Genomic DNA, 23,952 nt, shown 5'->3' on the forward strand with positions numbered 1-23,952 from the left:
AAAGACATATTCTTTAAGTAATAATAACCACACAAAAGTATTACTGAATGTAAGACACTTTAGCTGTGAATTGACTTTGACTGCATGTATGTTAGCATTATAGCAAAATGAAACAGACTCACAAATAATGAAATCATAAATAATGAAATCCAAAAACCTCCAAAAACCTAAAAAAATATTTTGGTGACTCGTTTATGGAAATTAATTAATCTTTGACAGCTGTAACTTTGTTTATGATGTTCTTCTTGTTACTCAGTTACTTAATCTAGCATAATCTCAAGTTATAGCTGTGTGTAGTGGTGAGTTGAAGTGATTCATAGGCATCACTTACTGTAATAATAATCATAAATAATAAAAATAATAATTTGATAATTTATGATTATGTACTTAAATATCAGTGATGTAAATTTTAAATGAACTCAAATGTAAAACGGTCCCGAGTATTAAATGATCTTGACCATAACATGACCTTGGTGTAAGACAACTTCAAATGTGGAACAAACCCTATATACAAGAACCTCTGGTACATGATAACCTTGAAGAAAAGATGACACTGAACGAAGTATGACCACTGAATACATCAATTTAAATATAAGATGGTAAGGTGTAGTGGAAGCCATACATTGGGTAAAACACGGAGCACACTGTTACCTACCAAAGAAACAAACACCGGCAGGAGATGGTGCGAATGTTCTCTCGCTGTATCGCGCCCACACCTGGTAAGGGAAGATGGGCATGGATAGCCATGTCTTTGTACGAGTGCAAGAATTAGAAGTGGATGACCATAATTCATTCCAGTTATGTTCCTGTTTTAGTGTTTGCAAGCAAGGAGACACAATTTGAATGCTGTATTTTCCTTGGTGGAACATTCATCTATGGGAACAACTGCAAGTGGTGTAAAAGGTTACACAGAGTAAAAACATGTGTTCATCACAGAGAAATAATACGTCTGGATGGTTGCCTTTATTAGCTCTACGTACTTTTATTGAAATTTCAATTCCTGCTGAGTGCTGCTAAGCAGATGTTATTGTTATGGTGTACCAAACAAGCAGATTAATTTTTATATGTTTTGTTATTACTTCATGAGGGCCTTTGAGGGAGAAAGTGGAGATTATGTAATTATTATGTTACCAGGATAGAGCAAGATTTTTTTTAATTCTAAAAATTACATGCAGCGAAAGGCTCCAAGTTCAGGCGTCTGGATGAAATTTTTCTTAGCAGAAAAATTCATATTCATATTGAAAAGGTTACCAAGTTTTCATCAACTCAGAAGATGATGTTGATCTTGCAGTGCACCACACTCACGGTGATTATCTCTGGATATGTAGTCATTATATTCCAAATTTTTCTTGCATCATGAGATGCCATTTCTGAGCCCATTAAGAAGCTTCCAGGTTATGTATGGAAGACGGTTACAAGCATGTTCCTCTATGCACACCCTGAATTCTCTAAGTGTCGTGCCACGGCTCTTTCTTGCGGGTTCCAGGGGTTGATGTGATTGGCTGTGTTGTCTGCTGGAAGCTTGTTCTCGACTTCCGCTGTATTGTGTCTTCTGTTTCAACTCCAGCTGTTGTTTGTTTTATTAAATTTGGAGGTGCTATGACCATGACATAGTTTATGATGTTGATAAGGGTTGATCATAGCCATTAAGTCATGATCCGGGAAGTCTCGTTTGAAGTTACGTTAACCTGCTTAGCATGGCTAATGTTCCTAAGCAGCTAACTACTGTTGTTTGTAGAATTTTGATTATTTTATTAAATATCATATTTAGAGCAGAATTTTAAAATTCATTCCTGATTATCCATACTTCGACACTAGCATACAGATATTACTTATCAGACCTTTTATGACTTTGTAACATATTACAATGTGATATCCAATTTGGTAGGGTTAAATATTTTTAATTTATCTGAACAATGATGAGGCTAATACAGTAGAACCCTGTTATAATGTTTTTCAAGGGAGCACAAGAAAAAAACATTATAAGCAGGAAAACATTATAAGCAGGAAATCTCAATTTAGCACTTAACAATGTTTGAGCTTTGTACCAATGGACTCACCAAGCTATGTAAACAACTTTAATGTTGTTAAAACCAAAGATAGTATACTTGATACATGAATTTTCTGAAACAAGCCAACAATTTTTCAACTTCGTCTTGTTCCTTGGTTAAATTTTGTTTGTCTTTAAAGATACACTGCCACATTTTTTGTAAAATTGTCTCACGATTCATGATGACAACATTAAGAGTGAGAACGTCTACTCCTTCGCCACCTGAAAATGTTTAATTTTGGGATTCCTACCTATGAATGGAAAAAAAATTATTTGTAAGCAATAGAAAAACTTTTAGTTATTCCCTCGCTCAATGGTTGGCAACTTAAATATCGTAGGACTATGTACGTGCATCTGAATACCCACTGGAATGGCAAGGAAGAGAAGAGTTGACTAAGGTTTCCAACTGACACGTAACTATGAACATTGTGTACCTTCAGTATATTGCATAAAATTGTATTTTAGCAAACTTCTTGTATTGTATGGCAGTGATTGTAAACATAAACATACATAAAGGAAACTTTTTATCGTAAGTGTTGGAATAATATGGTTTTAAAACATTTTTTCCCCATGTATTGAATGTTAGAAAGCAAACATTATAAGCAGGAAATTACACTATTTATGAACGTAATATGCAGGAAATAAATACATTGTCCTTATGGGAGAAATATTGGGACTTTAAAAATATGACATTATAAGCAGGAAAACATTATATGCAGGAACATTATAACAGGGTTCTACTGTAATAACTTTTTATTTATCTAAATCTGTTTGTGGAAGAAAAAAGTGATTTAATTATTACTGTCAACATCATAAATAAAATCAAAAGCATGTGGCCAGTTCCCTGGCCTTATTAGGAATTTTGGTTTTTTCTTAAAATATTAATTTTTTATATCATTTATGATTTTAGATTTTATTGTTTATTAAATGGTATACTTTTTTTTGGTTTATTTATTTTAAGTTTAAATTTAGCGATGTTTGTAAGCTAAGTTTTAGAGCCATTTTAAAAGGAAAAGGCTGAACTTTACATTTGGCAAGTTTAACGTAAGTGGGACCTGCACTTGAGTGGACGGTGCCTAGGAGGGAGTGCGCTTAAAAGTGTATTTGCAAACTGTCGTGGCTCCTAGGATGGCCTACGCTTAGCCAGACTTGGGAGCTGGTACGCACACGGGTTTCGGCAGCTGATTTGTTGCGTGCAAGAACGACTCAGCGGGCTGGCCTGTGATGTCAGTACATGTGCGGTGGGGTTGGGCCGCCTTGAGGAGAGCTATGCGGTCAGCTGAAGGAATCGCTTACTGGTTGCGTTGGGGAGGGGGGGGGGGGGGAACAGGGACATAGTGGTCTGCAAGTGTGTGTGTTGAGGCAGGCGAAGGCTTGGGAGCACAAATACTCAGCCTTGTGAGACGTGACAGATGGCTTTCCTTTTAAATAGTTCATTATTATTGACAATGACGAAGCTCAATTTTGCGAGTTTCAATACCGCAAATATGACGACTGTAAGAACTGTCTGATCCAAATTTTTTTTATGGTGTTGGTCGGCTGGAATAATTAACGTGGCTATACTACAAACCTACTCTTGCTTGATTATGGAAGAGAAACTACGATGCCTTAGCAAGCTCGTTTTGGACAATTTTTGCAACGTTCGTGATTACACTCGTTAAGGAAGAAAACTTCCATCGTTTGTAGAAACATACTGTTTATAAAGTCAGTGGTTAAACTTGCCTTTCGAGAGAATATAATTTAAGGAGCCCCATATAAACTTGTAACGTTTGAGATTTTTTAAAACTATTTTAAGAAATTTGTTCAAGAAATTTTTCTCTTTTCATTAACAAATTGATATCAATTTTTTTTAGGAGGGGCATTCCATATCAAACCAACCAATAAAATAATTATTTTAAACCTTGTGTTCTACTCATCAGTATAACCAAAAATACAAAGTTGAAATTTTTTTTGACCCTTCGTTTTTGATGGTCAATGGGTGCACGGTTGTTCACATGTGAGGGTGTTGCTGCTACCTTCACTCAACTTCCACTCTTGGATCTAGCCTCCCACAGTCCCCTGCAGTAGGGTGCTGCTGGTGCATTGAAACACTCGAGAGCACCCAGATCCACCAGATGTGTGCGTGTGGTCGGCTGGCTGTAGCCTTCACTTCTCACCGACTGCCGTTCCCGAGCAGGAAACTCTACATGTCATTGGGCCTACAGTACCACAAAGTGACACAAAATACTTCAATTGCTGGGATAGAGGCATGTGTCTGTAGGTCTCTAAGCTATCCTAGATGTGCTGCTTTGATTGCCAAACATGTTCAGAATGTAGTGTAGCACTTGGATAGGATGTTTCTTCCTTGTTACGGCTGCAAATAATGAGTGGGATGTGTTAGGTAACCCATTGTCCACCGGGAAATCTTGTGATCGACATTAACCATTTACTTGTTTACGTAGGAGCTACAAATTCTCTTCTGAATGATGATAATGATCAGACCAAAGATTTGTTGCATTTCCTAGCTGCATAATGATCTCGACTAATCGGTAGTGTTTTGGAAAAAAAAAATATTGTTTATTTTTTTAATATCATGGACTTGGTTGTGGTAACTACCCAATCTATACACGAGCAGTATGGTTTTCTGTTGTACATTCACCATTTAAAACCTAAGTTTCTTACACGGTTTGAAAGGCAGCTTTAAAAAACTCTGCACCACCACAGGGTTGCTCAGTGATGACTGCCATGCCACGATGCTTGCACCCAGCTTGGCACGAGCTCTAGTCGATTCTGTCGACATGAAAGGCTATGACTGCAATAGTTCACTGAACTATTACAGGTACACCTGTCTTGAATAAACTATTCCTATCTTCTTCCTTCTCTATGTTCTCCACGAAACCCCATTACGACAAGAAATTGCTGTGTCGCAGCTGCAGCACTGCTGTGGCCGTTGTGGTCTTGCTATTGGGATGTCATGGCAACCCTCCAGTATCCTTGATTCAACACTATCCAACTGCTCTAGTTCCAGAACTTAAAAAAAATTCTTTGGTGACTGTTAAGCTGTTAAGCATAGTTTATTTTGTTCTCAAGTCATACTCATGCAACAGAAATATTCAACCTGAAGTCAAGTGAAATTATAATGGTGTTGACATCAAAACTACTTTATTTTTTGATACCAAATCAATGAATGCTTATGGCATGTGTATACAAAATTGAAACAACACATAAGAATGTCTTAAAAGAGAAATAATAGTTGGTAATACCAAATAGTGTAAATAAGACCCATACTCTCCACTCTGAGATCTGATTAACTTTGTTTAAATGAATGACGTGAAAGACAAATTATATTCTCCAGTAGTTAATTAACTGCTAAGATCGAGCGAGGAGGTGTATCAGTAAAACACCGGACTTGTATTTTTTGAAAGGACGTGGGTACATCCTGGTTTTGGATTTCACGGTTTCCTAAACTCACTCCAGGCAAATACTGGGATGGGTCTTTGCTATAAGCCATGGCCGATGCCTTCCCCAATTCCTCTGAATTTTATTTTATGTCTCTATCTCTTAATGATTTTGTCGATGACATGCAGAATCAAAATTAATATGTATAATTAAAATCTTAACTGCTTGGCACAGACTAGAGATGAAACATTGACTTTAAAGGATGAACACTTAACACAGGTCACCAAAATAGGGTAAGTGATTGCAAAATGTTAAAAAAAATACCTAAACAGGTGCAAGAAAAACATTTATATTGTGATCTCTGTATATATTTTTTATCTTGAAATTGGTATTTCGTGGACTTTTTAACACTAAATTGTTATTACTTTTTAAATATATTCTTAGCCATACAGATTTGAAATATTCTGGTATACATAATTTTTAGTTCCATTACAGATATCTGACGTAAAATGTATTTTTGAAACAACAAGAAACTTAGTTATGCTAATTTTTGTGCACATGACGGTCCTGACATTAAATAAATCATAAATAAACATTCATGGTGTATTTAACGGCATATTCATTTCCTGTGTCGGTGAAACAAAATAATTTCAACATAAATTGCTCAAACATTTTTGATCCTAGACCTAGTCTAACAAACTGCTCGAGTGTTTCCACGTACTCGAACACTTGGCGGGCAAGCACATCGAGGGCTCAAGGGCCGTGCTACACGCACGTGTGTTAGATTACTTCTCTACTCCTCTTCGGTGGTCGTGTGCATCACGTCTTCCATGCCCTCCTTCTCGTCGTCACTGGCCTCCCCGTCCGCTTCGCGCCCGGCGGTTTCCTTTCTCGAGTCCTCGGTGGTGGTGGACGACGTGGGGGTCTGGATCTGCTGCGGGTCGTCCGCTTCCCCCTCCTGGAGGTCCCCGGGGCTCAGGAGCTTGCCCCCGGACGAGGGCAGCAGGGCCCCTCTGCCGGCGCCCTTCCTCAGCGTCGAGGCGAGGGTGAGTTGCTTGTTGATCTCCGACTCGGGAGACGGCGACGGCGACGACTCCTCACTCGTCGGAGACTCTGGAGATGAGACCACCACCCGCTGCGGCGGCGGCCCCGCAGGGCCATCGCGGGTCCGGGAAGCCACCGTGGAGCTGGCCCGTCCCCCACGATGCCCCAGAGTCCATCCTCCACCGCCGGTACTCGTAACCGGGGCTGGCACCTTCGTTGTGGTCACCGAGGCGATCGGGCCGGGAGGGATACGAGTAGGCTGGATGGAAGGTGCTATGAGCTCCCGAACTGTCTGTGAAAATAATGTCTGATGACCTTGTTGCAATGCTTTTCGTAAATAATTTTACTAACTCTCTTGCACATGCTAATTTGAGCCTAGTGGTACCATAGTTGTTCAACCAAAAACACTAGAGATTTAAACTGTACAGTTACCAGATATTTGTTTTCTCAAATCTGGTGTTGTTTTTACACAAGTCGAATAGATGGCAGGAGATACATCCTGTATGAACAATGATTTTGTTTCAAATTTACATATTTCTTTTATTTATAAAAACCTTTTTTTATCATTATTCAAGTTTAAAGTGCCTCAAATTTCCTAATGAAAGTGAAGAAAAGTTTCTTCCTCGATCATAAAATATGTTATTCAAATATTTATTCATAAAATATTATTGAAGTGTCATACCCTGCTGCTAGGTTACTGGTATAGTTACCAATGTACATATATTTAGTTTAACCCATTCTAAGAGTTTTTTTTTCCATATTCAGTTATATTTTCAGATTCTTAAAAATGAACTATTTCGTAATGAGTAAGTGAATAATGAAATTTTAGTGTGAATGGTTGAAAATGTGATATCTTCCTAGTGAACTTCGCAGAGAGAGAGAATGAAAGTGTGGAGCAATATTGGCAAATATTTTTTAGCCTTACACACCATGTTTGTCTTAGTATGCATTGTGACAGACATGTATTTTATTTGCATGAAATTCACTGGCACAACAATACAATAAAGTACCTGCCAGTAAGGCAAGGTTTTTATTTGGGAATAATATGACCATTAAAAGTAAAAAAGTAAAAAAAAAAAAATTGTGAACAAAATTATTTCTTAATGTTTTTTCTCAGGAACAAATTTTGCAAACAACCAAGGCTGTTTCTGAAATACTCCTCTGTACATCATAGTGACAAGACACCACACACTGCAAGGTTAACAGCCCAACCCAGCTCACAGCTACCACATTTATAAGTCACTGCTATGGAACCTTGTACTTAACACAGTTGCTACGACTACTTAAACTTTTGGTTCCTTTTTTCCACTGACTGGAATAATTTGCACTAGAATCTACGTACAAAATCATATTTTTTTTTTAACACATTCACTATGGTACAAAGCATGTAAGTAAGAATATATTTATGTGATTGCGTTAGCTCTTAAGACCCTACTACAATAGGATTGTACCGGCAGACGCTGCTGTGACGCTACTGATGTGGTGCTGGTCCCATAGTGTTTGCATTGCCACACTAGATGTAGGTGCTTGGATGGTGAGCCTAGTTCCATATCCCAATATATGTGGCTGGGTGATTGTATTGTAACATGTATAGGTAAGCTTCGTCACTCAGCAAATCAATATAAATTTCTGATGGTAACGTAATAAATGGCACTATGACAAAATTAAAGAAAAATCAATTTAACGTTCATTTTGCTACCATGCTATTCTTTATCACGTGTCTGTAAATAAAATAGACATAAGTTACATATTTTTTTGCGTGCTCATAACATACTTGCATACCTATTTTTTTTACTTGTAAATATAAGTTTTCTTAACACTGACCTTCCGTTTGCTATTTGGAGCACATTAATAAAATAAAAAAGTATTTTAAAAAGGGGTTGATTTGTCATGAAGTCTGCCATATAAAAAACTAATTATGACTTTTCTTAGTGCTTCCTCACCTTTGTTTCTCGTAGAAATGGACACAGCTATAATATCAAATAAAGGTACTACACATATTGACCTACCTATTAATATAATGACAAATCCAAGAAAATCCATCAGGGCTGCCATTCCCTGCCCTGAATTGAACTAAAATTGGGCAGTTGCTTTGGGTACGTAAATAAATGTAGTCTTTAATTGATATAAATTGCTATAAATATTGCTATCATTGATATAAATTGATATAAATATCTACAAGATCCATAACAGCTTTTCTATACTGCTATATTTAAATTGGGAACAGAGATGGCAATACCAGGAATACTTAGGGAATTTAAATTTCTGGAAAGTCAGGGAAATCAATTAAATAGTTAGACAAAGGGTTTTTCTGGATTGTCAAAACATTAAAGATAACATGCATGTATTATTTAGGTTCAATCTTTATGTTGCAATGCTGGTGTGCCAAGAATGCATGTGAGGCTAAATTTTTATATGTGATGGTGCCTTGAAGTAGGTATGGTGTACGAAACAACACTTTGTACATAGTTCATAGATTTTTTTGTTACAGCGTAAAACAGTTTTGTCACAACATTGAAAAATCCTTGACTACGTTGTGACTACGACAGTGTTTAGGAATAACTTAAATTTTTTTCCCACTGAAATAAAATATTACATGTTTATGGTCAGTGTAAAATTGTTAAAGACGTGTGAAAGTCGGGGGGAAGAAATCAGGGAATTGTGTTTCGTGGCTTCGGCCGGACTGATTTTGAGTTGTCCTGGTAGTACATTACCTGACTTTGTAGGCCATATCTGCAAGAGGTACTTGAGCACGCCAATGGGCTTGTTGAAGTCCAGCTCCTTCCCCTCCTCGCTCTGCAGCATGAGCACCGGGCCGAAGCAGATGGCCAGGTTCTGGGGCGACATCTTGTTGCGCTCAGACTGCGACACCACCAGCGCCAAGTGGTCCAGCAGGAAGATCAGCGTACACTGTCCAAACGCACGGCAGCTGAGTCGTACATTTCAGGCAGATTTTAAAAAAAAAATAATATTATTTTACTGTAAGCAGGGACGGAACTAGGCTTTCCTGCGCCCAAGGCGGAAAATATTTAAAGCCTCCCCGTTTCCCATATTTACCAACAGAAAAACAGCAAAAAAGTACTATGCACAAATGTTTTTGATCCCATTACAAGATATGTAAAATTTTAAGTTAAATTTCACTAAACACCTCATGATTATCAATAATGAGTATTATATAAATATTATAAGATAATTTACCTACATTATATGGTGAATTGCGATAAAACCACAATAACACCGCAAAGCTTGTCAGTACAACATATACCAGTAACACAGAAATGCAAGTTAATACACCATTTGGCACTTAAATGTAACTTAAAAAAAAAAATCAGGAATTTGACAAAACTTAACTTAGACTATCAAAACTAAATCTTTTAACATGGTAAATTTATTGAATAATTTTTTTTAGCATGAATTTTGTATCTAAATGTGTGACCTAAATGGATTGGAAACAAATTAATATTATATTGTTTAATCTTGCATGTCTTACATGTTGAAGATCTTAAGAGGTATTAAGTGATCATTGGTATTATTGGCATTACTCTGATGTACTTATCACATTACTTTGTTTACACAACTCTGTTCTTTATTCCACATTCTCAAATACAACAACACCGACTGGCTAGCCTCTCACGTCCGCCAACCGTCTCTACCAACATTCCCACTCAGTCATTACCAAACTCCTACAACATTACATTAGTAACACATTAGTACATTAATGACGGTACATGTTTAAAAAACACACAAAAAAATTTTTTGAATGTTTTTTTTTCCCCCATAATTATTCTGTTCTAGACATGCTTATTACTAATGAGACTATTTGGGTGAAATAATTATTAAGAAATTTTTTAGTTTTGTATTTGTTGAAAAACACCCTTTTTAACAAATAAAGAAAATATATAAAAAATAAAAACAATAACACTGAACTCTCCTGTTTTCAAAAATGAAATTGTCCTAGAATTAAAACCATAAAATCTTGTTCCTACTTATAGTTACTTTTCTACTTGCCTTTTATTTCACACTTTTTGTAGTCTTCAAGATATTCGTCCACCTATCCTTTGCCAGCCTCCCTTTCACCCCCCCCCCCCCTCCTCCTCCAAGTAAAGATACATCCCTGGGTGTGAGCCTCAGCTTTGGCTAACCTCGTGTAACAACTTTATTTCATGTGAGAGACAAAACTATGTTAACTTGTCATGATTACTGGCATATCCACAAGTCTGTGAAGCAGGGAGGTTTATTAACAAACATGAAAGTTTGTATTTGATGAAATCAAAGATATGGGTTTTGAGTTTTTTTTTATCTTCAGAAATATACATCTATTAACTTTACTAGCAAACAAAATTATAATATACTAGCTAATGTCTCAATCAATTTTTTTTTGTAATTTGTTTGAAGTAGGTACACATATACAAAGCATCTCTTTATCTCTCTCTGTACATCTATATCCATACCTCTATATCTCTGTCTATATATATCTCTCTATCTCTTTATCTTTATATGTATCCCTCTATCTCTCTGTATATATATGTGTATATTACTGTGTATACACACACACACACACACATGCCTGTGCCACTCCATAGCAATGAAAATATTAAAAATCTATGTTTATATATATACACACACACACACACACACATACCTGTGCCACTCCATAGCAATGAAAATATTAAAAATCTATGTTTTTATATATCTCTTTACCTATCACAGGTATATAAAATCATGCACGTATTCAAATGTAATATTGTATAAAAATTTCAAAGCAATCAGTGAAGATCTTTTGGAGATTTAAGATTTTGAACAAAAGAACATTTACATTTTTATTTATATAGATCGCAGGGCTCTGTGCAGTTGCCCAGCTTTCCTGACTTTGGAGCCACCCTGCCTTACAACCTCTCTGACTGTAGCTGAGCCATGTGGCGTGGTCCTGACCTCGGTCGGTTGCAAGCACTCTTGTTTTCTTGTGTGGACTCGACAGACACGTGATAACCAGTAACTACCCAGGGAATCCCTGGGGTGAGTATTCAATGGAACCAAGGGAATTGCCAGTTCCCCTACTTTCAGGAGCAAAAAATTTCCTTTTTTAATTAGAACCTGAAACTGTTATTTAAATATGTTGTTTCAGTAGAATTGCTAGTTTTCAGACAGAAACATTAAAATTTTGAGACAACATTCTTTCTTCGCTCAGTTCTTAAATGCCAGGATCCATTGCCTGTTGTCCCATTCTTACACTGAAACTGAGAGCTCGTCTATCTTCACGTATCTCGATTGTGCCCCAAGCCGCGCGGCCGGACTGGGAAACCACACCAGAACTCCGGTTACCTTGCACCAATAATAAAACTGCGTGTGTTAAGAATTATTCGGTTGTTTAAGACTGGCGTGTTGAAAAATTGACTTAATAAAGCCCTATTACATAAAATGTCTAAGATCCTCAATACGTGAAATGAATTATTAACAAGTAGTGAAAAAAGTAAACTTGTTCCTCAGCAGGTCCAGGCCATGCCAGGGAATCGATGGCTGGGTTTGCTTCCTCCAGCCATCCAAGCAGCGGAGGGAACATGGGGTGGGGGAACGAGGGGATCAGTGCGTGCCGGCAGGAGGGAGAGACATAGACTTGTGTAGACAAAGGCAGAGACATTTGGCCAGTGTGACTGTGTATGATAAGTTGTGTATCTGATAAGTTGTGTATCTGATATGTGTGTATGATAAGTTTCTGCCTAACGCTTATGGACGAGAGACACTTAAGATGGAAAAACTTTAGTTTCAAGTTTGAGACCATCTCCAGGCATTACGTTTACTAATGGTGAATTTAAAATCAGGGATTTCAAAAATTACCTTTTTGAAATTAGATTTTACATTTATCATGAATGCTTTATGTGTTAAGAACAAAAGTTATTTCTTTATGTGGAGTTTGTTTAATGAGCACTAATGAGAACAGTATGTAGATTACGATGGTTTTAATTGGTTATTACAAAATTTCTTATTGTTGCATTGTGTAATGCTGAGGTATTAGTATATACACATGTGTGTCTATATATGTATGTGTATGAGTACATACACACACATATTTGTTTGTTACAGTAACACTTTTGAAAATTCATATTTATTGTCATTTTAAATTATTAAGAAGGATACAATTTAACAAATAATAAAGTTATGAATATCTTAAAACTCAAACAGCATTTGCCAGTGTGAAAATTCCTGATATTTAAAATAATGTTCCCTTACTTTGAAACCTACCCTTTGCCCGTGGAATCAGGTTTGGACATATGTACCATAGTCCGTCCTATGAAAAATTGTACTTTTTTGACAGATTTATGTGAGGGATTAAGCTGTCATTCCATAATAACCATTTTTTAAAAATTAAATTAAGTACTGCTTGGCTTTCCTAATAACTTGACTAGTTAACCATTTACCAACATATTTTTCTCAGGATAAGCAGGGTCCCACAACATGGGAAATATAGAACATGGGAAAACTCAGGGATTTGAAAAGATGACTTACAATTTTGGAAAAATTGGGGATGAAGACAAAGTTGGATAGTGAACTAGAATAGTAATTTTGTTATGGGTCGGTTTTCACACTTCCGTCATGTTCCATTGTAGGGATGTGTTTATCCCCTTTATTGTGATTAACCCCTGTTGGAACTCCACTAGCAATGCTCCGACAGAATGCCGTCAATACCCCTGTAAGTTATAGGACCGGCGAAGCTTGTACGCAGCTACTAAAGATAGTCCAGTACGATCGACAGCCATGTCGCCCAGAAGTCTGCCCTGCATCATTGGTGAGCAGTGCATCAAACTTTCTAGGCCTAGAAGTCCATTGGCCCGAGGGGTGTACAAGCCCCCGGCTGGGAGCCGAGAGAGGAGAAGCAGCTTGACCCCCGCCCAGGAACCACCTGCTATCATCACTGTCGTCAAGTTGCTCAGGGCACCAGTAGTTACGACCAAGGACTTTGTCATCAATAAGGGTAAGTCCAACCATCCTCAAGTTTTGGTGACAGATTTTGAAAGAGACGGCTTGTGAGTCGGACATCGTGAGAAGTGCTCGGAAGGGAGCAAATGTGACTCAGCCAGTGAGTAGAAGAAACTGTGACTTGCCCAGCGAGTGCAAAGTCTTTAAGTTGGGGATCGGGCAGAGCATGACGGCAATGGCGAAGCATGTTTTGTAGTGTGTGTTGGCATATACTCTCGCTAACTCTAAAAACCCCTCATCATACACATGACAGATTACCGCTGCAACTGTTGCTTCGCTAATGAATTACACTTCATCCAGATATCAGATATCCTGTGAGGAAAGTGATTTAATTCTGCGTTCTGTAGTAGTTGAAGTTTAAGAGCACGAAGGTAGTGTTCTGGAAGCAGTCACTTTGGAACTGCCCAAGCAACAAGTTCCCACCATACCCAGGTTGCAGTGAGAAGCGGAGTGAGTCCAGCCATGAAAGGCGTGGGCGTTATGTATGTCCCAGGAATGAGTCCAAGGGAAAAGTGGACTACTCTCTCTTGAACTCATTGAACTTGCAACCCTGGCCTGTACGAGAACGTTCTGAGGCGAGTAACTGCATTGCTTTCAACTGCACTCATTGTGGTGGTCTTCATTAAACCCCTATAGTAAAATCTGGCTTTTAAACGGGCAAAGTTTACAAGTCTTGTTATTTGCATGTTTAATTGTTGTCACTAATTACGTAAATCTTTAAGTGTACTGGTTACGTCAGATTATAATGTCTTGCTGTTTCTTTGGCTGCTTTTTAAATGAAAATAATGTGGATAGTTTTAATAATATTGTTGGATTTTGCTTTAGTGGTAAATTTTAATGTCAGCTTTGCACTGTCTTCTTAACGAGCCAATGCTTGAAGTTTAATTGTATTAGAAACACGTAATGTTTGTCAAGGCTCATTTGGTTTTATTTATCAGCCAGTTGTGTTCCTTAGAAATGTCTGCTTTATTAAAATACGTAATTGATTGAGACTTAACGCCCATGGTTTCTGTGTTCAGAAATGAAGCCCGTGTTATTTATGAATTCTGTTATTTTTATGTTTTATGTTATGAATTACCCGCTGGTTTCAACTGATTATTTGCTTACTTATTATTAAGACGTTACATTCCTAACCCATGGTGTAACAATTTTTAATACCAGTGTGTTCCCTTTTGTCTTAAAAAACCGGTCTGTATTTTAATCACTAGTTGAAACCCATTTTGTTGAAAACCATCACTTGGTTGAAAACCCATTTGTTTTCATTGTACCAGTAGAACAGAATCAATCAACAAATGAAATGTGTACAGATTTAATGATTGAAAGTACAATTATATGTTAATAGTCATTCACTTTGTCATAATAATGAATCGTTTCTAAGTTTGAGCAAACATTTTATAATCATTTTTACATATTAAGTGTTTCGATAAGTACGTATTTGTAAGTAGTTATCTAGCACGATTGATTGTAATGTCAGATTTGCGCTGTTTTTTAATGAACCAATGCTTGAAAGGAAAAAAATTAATTTTCCGGGCAAAGAAATTGTTTGGAGTATGCGTGTGGGCAGGGGCGTAACCAGGGGGGGGGGGGGGTTAGGGTTTCAACCCCCCCCCCCCCCCCCCCCCCCCCCAGCACCAAATCTTTAATTTCTTATTCATCACTCAAACAAATTTCATATTAAAATTAATAAAATTTTTACCATTACAATATTTAAATTTAAGTACCGAAAACTGCTAAAATAGCACTATTTTACACCTTAAAATCCAAATTTTCCCGGGGGGGGGGGGGGGGGCATGCTTATTAACACCCCCCATACACAAATCCTGGCTACGCCACTGCGTGTGGGAACTCTGTAAAGTCACCTGCCACGAAAGTGCAGTAGCCTATGGGACGTGCTTACTTTACGAGCATTCAAAATGGAAATGCTGACCAGCTTGTTACGCAGGTCTGAACGAGCACCTTGACCCGTGCAGCTGGGCGGACGTGCGTCAGTCGGCGGTCACTCACCCTATTGACTTTAGGAAGGCAGTCCAGGATGGAGAACATGAGCTTGGCGTTGCCCTCGGGATCGTCGGGCAGACAGACGCTGAGCGCGTCCACCATCATCTGGTAGAGACACTTTGTGAACAGCGGCTCCGGCAGCTCTCGAAGGTAGTCTTTGAGCACACCTGCGATCGCAGCCAGAAATACAGTTTTCCCACATCCATTCATTTACACTTATTTCAAACTGTTTTACAATCTGATTTTCGAAAAGCTTTCCAAACCTGGTTATTTTGTGACTTGTCTGCAGTAAAGAATATTGCTCAAACCTCGGAAGAGTTTGCCAAAATAACAACACGTAACAGTTAAAACATCTATGTACTCAGTTTAAAAAACTGGTAGGTACTACAGATTCTACTGAGAATCAGTGTCAATTAGTAAAATAAGTAAATATAAAATCTGTTTGTCAAATTTCAACTAGGTTCAACATTTTCCCAAATTTAATACCAGTCTGGATTCAAAATGACTTAAAATTTAAGACTACTAATAATGTAATAATATATAATTACGTACTTTGAATATAATACTGCCTTCCATATAAGTAAACATTTTATTCCAAAAATTATCTTGTAAAAAAATCTACAAATTTGTGTGTTTCCTAAGGTTTCAGATAAATGAGAGTGAAACTTAAATATGTAATAACTAACTAAATGCCAGCAGCTGATTGAAAGCTCTCTAACACAATATCCTAAAGAGACAAACACAAACTTAACAAATACATGATTACAATTGCACTCTACCACCAAATCCAAATGGGCAGAGAACACATATTGTTAGAAGTATTTAATTATATATTCTTCTTCCCTGTACTGCCTGCTCACGCAGACCAAATTATAAGTTCAGGGTCATCTGAGCTGTGTAAATTATTGCCTTATAAAGCATTTAATATATAAACAATTACTGGAATGGGTTCTAGATAGACATGCATTTGGTGTGATTTTGCAGATTTGAGTTTGCCATACCAAGTAATAATTTGAACGTTTCAGAGGCGAAATATGTAGTTAACTCCAAGCTTCAAAATTTTTGACCGGCCCTGATTTATTTTCACAATTTTTTTTTTAGTAAGATTGTTCTAAACACACAAATTATGGCTTCATCTCAATTACTATTCAAGTTTTAGTGACAGAATATTTTTTGTGATCAGATATAACATATGCTTAGGTACCTGTAATGACGTTGATATCAGGAACATTGTCAGGAGAGAGATCCACAGTGCGAGCATTTCGTTCAAATGCTTCTCTGAGAATTCTCTTCTTAGTTGCAGAACCACATAACCTATATAAACCTGGGAAACATTATGCACAAATTCAGTTGGGTTGAAACATTTTAAGTGCAGGAGCTGCTATTTTATTTGGAGGGGAGAGGTTATCAACCAAATATAATTTCTACTTTTAGAATGAAATGAACAGAGTTTTAAAAATTAAATATTTTCAATAGGTAATCTATTTTATAAGCATTTTCCTATTAACTGGCTCCCATAAGTATTCAGAGATACATAGTGTAATTGTTTACACCAATCCCTCACTTAGCACAAATTGCATGAATTCATTTAACATGATGTTAACATTTTTGCCCCAGTCTTGAATAGCATGTCTGTGAATTTCAGTTAGCACAAAATTGCCATGGTAAAAAAAAAATCTGCTTCAACTTGGTAAACGACAGATGTACCGTGGCATATAGTTAGCCATAGGAGGGAGGAAGAGATGCATTTGCAGGTCTGACCACGCTATCCACTGTTGTACAAACATCAGCTATGGCAAGTAAAGTTGCGGCTATGGAGTGTAAAGGTACGAATGTTTTTACTTCCGCGCATATACAGCCGGGCCGTAACTTACCGTTGTCACTCGCCCACAGACCGGGCCATGATAAACTTCAGTCTAGCCAGTGGCAGGGAACTCGCACGCACAAACACAAAGCAACGTGTGCCCATTCGTCTGCCGGTAACTGTACCTGCGCAAGCACCTGCAGTTGGAATCACATTGGAGTCACGGCTTCCAAGTGAGAGCGTGATGCATCATGTTCGAGTGTTTGAGACAAAACTAGCAGTATTACGTATGGTATGCAGAATGTCATGAAGGCCACACTTATGTTGGTCGCACTTCAGTTCTAAGCAAGTCAACTGTGTGCACAATTGTACAAAATAAGGACTCTGTCAAACATTAATGTAAGTCTGATGCTGTTGGTTGTATTTGCGAGAATATATTTGACATTAGATACTGGAACAGAAATGAACAGGTAATTCACATGGAAAAGGTTGTTAAATGAATATTTCAGTGAAAAAAAAAAAATCACAGGCCTGACCGGATTGGTGTGAACCAAGTGGTGATATGCTAATAAGCACTTGAATTTTTGGAAAATTAAAATATCTGGACAGTAATTTCTGTTTTACTGCCAGTAAAGCATGGTTTGGAAAGTTCGTGGAAAGGTACGCGATGTGAGATGAAGGTCACGCCCAAGCAGGTAAGCCAATCAGACGACTGACTATAAGTACATAACCACCTATATCCTGTTATGCGGTATCGTATTTGTCATAAAAATAATTCAATGGTAGGCTTATAAAGATAAATTGTGTGACATATTTATCATTGAGTGTTATTCTATGCATTTATATTACTTAAAGAATATTTCCCCACACATTTTGGAATAGATTAAGTAAATTAGTCTTGCTATTTATGAAGACTAAAACTTCAGAATACGTGATTTCGAATAACACAAATATTTTTAGGAATGCATTAGCATGCTAAGAGAGGGATTGGTGTACTAGAAAAAATCCTGACAGCCCATTTCACAATGACTTTAAAACTTACAATTTATTAGAACTGGGTATTACGAAAATGTATGTCACCCAAATTATTACTGGTATGTATGCAACCGACAGGCAATCGGCTACATGTGTGAGATTTATCGTACGTAACACTGACAGAGATGATGTTTCTGATTCATCATTAAGTGTGTCTGTTTCCATTATAAATAAACAACACTCCGTAATCTCGTACCTGGTAGTCAAAATCGTAAATAATTACAGGCAATCAGTAACACAGTTGAGTCCCAATAATGTGGAAATCGAGATAATCTGAACAAAATTGATGAAGAAAATAAGTATTTAAAAGGATTATTTTTTGTAATTTAAAAATAATTTTTGAAGTCATGACACAATTATTAGCTTTTAATGTTTGTAAAAATGTTATAGGCTGTGTTACTTGATGACTAAACATTTATACAGAAGTATTTTACTACTGTAATTATTCAGCTGATGTTAAAGTATGTGATCGGAACGGGTCAGTTCGGGACCGGCAGCACTGACCTATGATATCGAGGCCCCGCCTCTCCACCTCATCCACGCACTTCCTCACGATGAGGGGGACGGGCGCGGCGGCCTGGGTGGCGAGCGTCACCGAGGTGGCCACGCCCCCGGGAACCCCGCCCGTCACGCTCTCCCGCGTCACCACGGCCTCCAGCTCCGCCCCGAACAGGGCCCCCGCGGGCGCCGGCCGGCCCAGCAGGCCCAGCGCGGCCGGCCCGCGGCGCCGGAACGTCTCCCGGGGGCCGGTGTGGCGCAGGCGCAGGTACAAGGTGCCGCGGGGCTCGATCTTCACGGCCAGCTGGTGGATGGGCGACTCCCGGAGCAACGATGCTAGGTGAACCGAGCCCTGACCGGGAAAAAATAATTATATATTCACTGACTGCTGACAACTTAACAACATGTATGTCATAAGAAACCAACTGCCTTTCTTTTCAAATATATTCAAACTACTGGATAAAAAACTGAATAATACTAGTAAGTTACTTTGAAAATTTAAGAAATGAATAAAAATTATAAAGCCTAGCTGTGAAATAAATTGAAAATATGTGTGAGATTTTATGAAAATAGCTTTAGATTATAAAATGTTTTTTTTTTTTTTGGTTCCCAATTGTATAGTCGTGTCCAATTATTAAAACCTTATAGCAGTTGGCTCAGGACAAGCTTGACACGTTGTTAAGTACCTAAACCTTCGTAGATGGGGAATGTTCAAAGAGGGGTAGGTGTGATTGAACAAGCATCAGTTTGCTCTTTTATTGTGAGAACACATATAACTATACAGTATAATATTAATGTAGGTAGTAGCATCTCACAATTTATTGTAAAGGCTAAAAAAAATTGAGAAATCATAGGTGTTGGGATTAGTAGTGTGGTTTTACACCTGATGTATGTTGAGTTTCATCCTTTTCCACCAATGTGAACAAAAAAAAAAATGTAACAAATATTGCGTCCTTGACCAGATGTTTACGACCCACACTCAAACAATCTGTAAGTTTGAATCTTGATCATAGCTTTTTGTGGCCATAGTGTTTTAACTACTTCTTGGACTTACTTTGGTTGATACCATGTCCGAAGAACTTATGATACGACCAACGTTTCAGCATGCCATTTTGCAACCATTCACAATAGTGATGAACAGCTGAAGGCCTGGTCTTCTGGCACGGTATTTATAAATGGCTATTCACAGCAGAGCTGTGATTGGATCCAGCAAGTGGCCAAGCATTGTGCATATCATTAGTTTTTTGAACGTGGTCTCAACCCAAAAAAAGCGAAGCAGTAGTTAATATGTAGGTTGTTAAGGAAAATGGCACTTTAGTGAATATATGGGGAGTAGTGCTGCTTGGAGTAGCAATCGTCACCTGTGAAAATGGGTAGATACAAATGCATGGTTAGTAATAGGTAAGCTTCAGTACAAGACAAGTCCATGAGGTCAAATATAGGGCTGTTTGCGTATCGGTAATTTACGGTGGACCACACAAGCAGAAATACGTTTTCGGCATTTGAGAACTGGGGTTAGAGGTAACCCCAACGCACCATTCGTATCTGTTCTCACTTCGACAAGCAGTATTAGCTCCTTGTTGATCTACCTTATGCAATTCAGTTCTGCAGTAACTTCAACAGCGACAAGCCATCGTTAGTTTGTTGAATATTCGCTATCACAGATGAAGCAAACTTTACAACAATCGCTCCAGATGTAACACCACTTCCTCTATTCATTAGCAGAAATCTAAAGTATCTACATATTTAAAATGTTCTTTTGACTTTTTTTTTTTTGCATTGGGATAAGAAATGTGGTGAGAAATTATAACTGCAATGCATTTTAACTGTCCCAGAAAACAAATGAATTAATTATGAGAATATATACAGAACAAGCCAAGATTAACTTTAGAAAAAAATTGTCAAAAAAAAATCAACATGGAAATGAAAGAGTTAATAAAACGATTGAAACAATGAGAAAAAATTATTGAGAGCTGGAAAACAGCACTAGATGAAACTATACAGACAGTACAGATGAACACAGTTATACTTAAAAATAAACTATAAAATTATGCACATAAATAAGAACAGTACAATGAAGACAACCCAGGAAATTAAATAGGGTTCCTACGACCGATGAGACAGTTGCGATGTTTTGGGAGCTCCAATCTGTTCTTGTTGTCAGGCACACGATAGACTGCTGGTTTTCTGCCACAGATGAACCATAGTGGCACGTGTCCATAATTTCTCATTACATGTATCTAAAGAACAGAATGACAAATGAACCATTTTCTCTTGGTACTATGATGTCCGCTTGGTTTACTAGGACTATGTCCCATCATTTGATTGTGACCTGATACTAGTACACACCTCCCTGATGCTGGCCAAAGGTTGCTAATGGTTGCAATAAAATGGTGTACGTGGCTGTACAGCCTTTTAAGGCATCTCACATGCTTTGGAACTGCACGCGGAACTGATCAATGTAGTACAGTGGTAAATCAGTGGTCTTTCATTTGGGAGAACACGGTTATCATCCTGATTTATGGTTCCTGTAGATATATAGAATATCTCCAGACAAATTATGAAATGGTTTCTTACAAAAGGCCATTATGATTCTTTGTTCAATAGCCCTGAGTTGTGTTGTGTGTGTTTCCATCTCTAACGACCTCTCTATCAACAAGACTTGGAGGGGAAAAAACCACTCAAAACTTTTAGCAAAAATCTGAGTCAACTCCAATACCATCCACTTCTATTCCTCACTTTAAGGAATACTAGCTATTACTTGAGGGCTTTTAAGAATTCTACAGGGTGGAAATCACTAAAAATAACATGAAATTAAAAAAAATCAATTTAAGTTGAAATCTGTAGCATAGTGCTTTCCTCTGAAAGCATACCCAAAAATAAGTGAGATCCTATTCAAACACTTCAGAATAGTCGGTTTTGAGTTAATTATCAAGTTCTTCTGGAGGAGAACTGTTTTCGACTTTGAATGCCTCGACAGCAAATTTCCAGCACAGTAGGTATGTCATATATGGAACAATGGTGTAGCAGAAGAAAGTTTGTAGTATGGAGATGTGAAGGTGTTCACTTGTTACAAGACAAAGTCAAAGGAATTCAACACAGTTTTGTAAAGGGTGTTCTGATATAATAATATTGGATTTAAAATTCTTGTGTGGAAAAAAAATCTGTAAATGTGAGAGTTTTTCTAGATTTGCTGCTTGTTTTGAGAGCAGGATAATTACCCTAACAAAAATGTTGAGCATCAAAAGGTTGGTAGAGGTACTTATGAAAACCATGGGAGTGATACTAAATGTGGACCTTCAAAAAGAAAATGTTGTTGAAGGGGGGGAAAAAAAAATTTACTGGCAAGTAGGCTGTTAATTTTTCTTATGGAAAATTTATTCCAGAAATATCCTATTGTACTTACTGCATAGTAACAAGTTTCTCTTGCCGTGATCATAGAAAGGCAAACTGCAGTGATTGATGTAAGTGCACAACAAACTGTTTTTGAATTAGTATTAAAAGTTTATTTATTTTAAATTGGCATTCAAACTCAGCCCAAGTTTTCTGGTTTTCATCGGTATGCTGAAAATCTGAGTGGCTGTTAACAGTATCAAGATATGTGGAACTTTGGAAGATTTAAAGTCCTGAGAAAGCCAAAACTAAATAATGCTCTATTATCACTAAAAAAATAACAGTTCAAGATTCAAAGCAAAAGTCATAAACTGTGCAGTGACTAGGATGTAGTTACTGATAAATGTGATCTGAAATAACTTTATAATTCACGAAAAAATATGACATAAAAAATTTGGAATGCTAAAACACGGCAGAAATTCATTTCTTATTTAGACGATCAAAATAAGCAATCAAAATCACAGTGAGAAAATAATAATAATAATAATAATGGAGAAGTGATAGAGAATGTGTGGGAGACAAGAGGTGTAAGCAGCTTGCGAAAGAACTTAACTCACTTACACGGTCTGTAGAAGAATCAGCTCAGAAGGCTGAGGACCCGAGGACATGGCATTGAGTGCCTCATCAAACCAGCTTCGTCGAACAGCAAAAGAAAAAAGTAGGTAGCTCAGTTGCATGAACCTAGAAAAAAATAATAGCCTCTTCTTTGGAATGTGCCTGGATCGGAACGCGTGGTAAAAAAGAGTGCCCCCCCTTAACATGTCCATCATAGATTCTCGTTTTGGGGAAGTATTTCGTGTTTTGATCTGATGTGAATCACAGCGAACTGTTCAACCAGGGAACTGTGGGGTAATGAAAGTGTACACTTATGGTATACGCCGCTCACGTTTGCATCCCAAAAAAAAAAAAAAATTAAAAAATGCATGCTAAATGTGCTTTTTAAATACACGGATACACGACCAAAATAGTTGTCTGTTTGTTTTTGACCACGGCGGAGTGCGAGCGTGACGTGGAGGGCGGGGCGTACCTTATAACAGAGCTTGTGCCTATACTGGGGGTCCCAGGAGTATATGAGCAGGTCCAGCTCTCGGTTGTCCACGAGGTCCAGCTCGAAGGTCTCGTCCCAGTCGAACACCAGGTCCCCGGTGCGCACCACGGTCCTCGCCTTGTGGACCCGGTCGCACTCCAGCACGCAGTACAAGTCCCGCAGGCCCGTGCTGCCGCCCGATCCTGCACACACGCGCGGGAAGTAAACACCTTCGCACCGGCAAGTAAACAATCAAGTAATTCCCAATGTATTGATGAATTAGACCTGGACGACTTTTCGACATCCGTGGAATGAATGGGGCAGAGGAAACGGAAGTACTCTGTGAGAAATCCCCCCACCGACTCATGACGAATGTTCTCCATGCTTCCCAACATTCGGGTTTGACCCTGCTGAGAAACGAACCCGGATAGCCTTCCTGGGAGTCGATGATCTGACCAATATCCACCGTGATGCCAAAAAAAAAAAAAAAAATTAAAAGGTCTGATATTAAATGTATTTGTTTCGGAGGAGAATTAAAAAAAAAAAAATGTTCCAATAGCACACAAATTATGAGCATTACATATAACTTAGAACAATCATGATTTAGGTGAATAAGATGAGACACCAAATCTATATAAATAAAAACGTAAATGTTTGTTTGTACTAAATGATAAATCTCCGAAATTTCTTCACTTATTGCTTTTAAATTTTGGCACAATGTTGCACTTGAATACATGCGTTTTTTAAAAA

At 37.8% G+C, this 23,952-nt stretch overlaps 1 protein-coding gene across 1 annotated transcript in view; it reads right to left on the minus strand.

Annotated features, from left to right (window-relative positions):
* Positions 1-5,078: 5,078 nt before the first annotated feature.
* Positions 5,079-23,952, minus strand: part of LOC134535358 (rho GTPase-activating protein 100F) — a 92,498-nt gene continuing 73,624 nt past the window's right edge. The window contains exons 13-19 of the mRNA XM_063374429.1: positions 23,203-23,392; positions 18,789-19,134; positions 17,981-17,983; positions 16,650-16,769; positions 15,452-15,612; positions 9,187-9,382; positions 5,079-6,760 (exon numbers count right to left, since the gene is read on the minus strand). Of these exons, the coding sequence (XP_063230499.1) occupies positions 6,222-6,760; positions 9,187-9,382; positions 15,452-15,612; positions 16,650-16,769; positions 17,981-17,983; positions 18,789-19,134; positions 23,203-23,392 (1,555 nt within the window). The 3' untranslated portion in view covers positions 5,079-6,221. The remainder of the gene's footprint in view (positions 6,761-9,186; positions 9,383-15,451; positions 15,613-16,649; positions 16,770-17,980; positions 17,984-18,788; positions 19,135-23,202; positions 23,393-23,952) is intronic.

This window comes from Bacillus rossius, chromosome 8 (assembly GCF_032445375.1).
Source record: "Bacillus rossius redtenbacheri isolate Brsri chromosome 8, Brsri_v3, whole genome shotgun sequence".
NCBI classification, from domain to species: Eukaryota; Metazoa; Arthropoda; class Insecta; order Phasmatodea; family Bacillidae; genus Bacillus; species Bacillus rossius.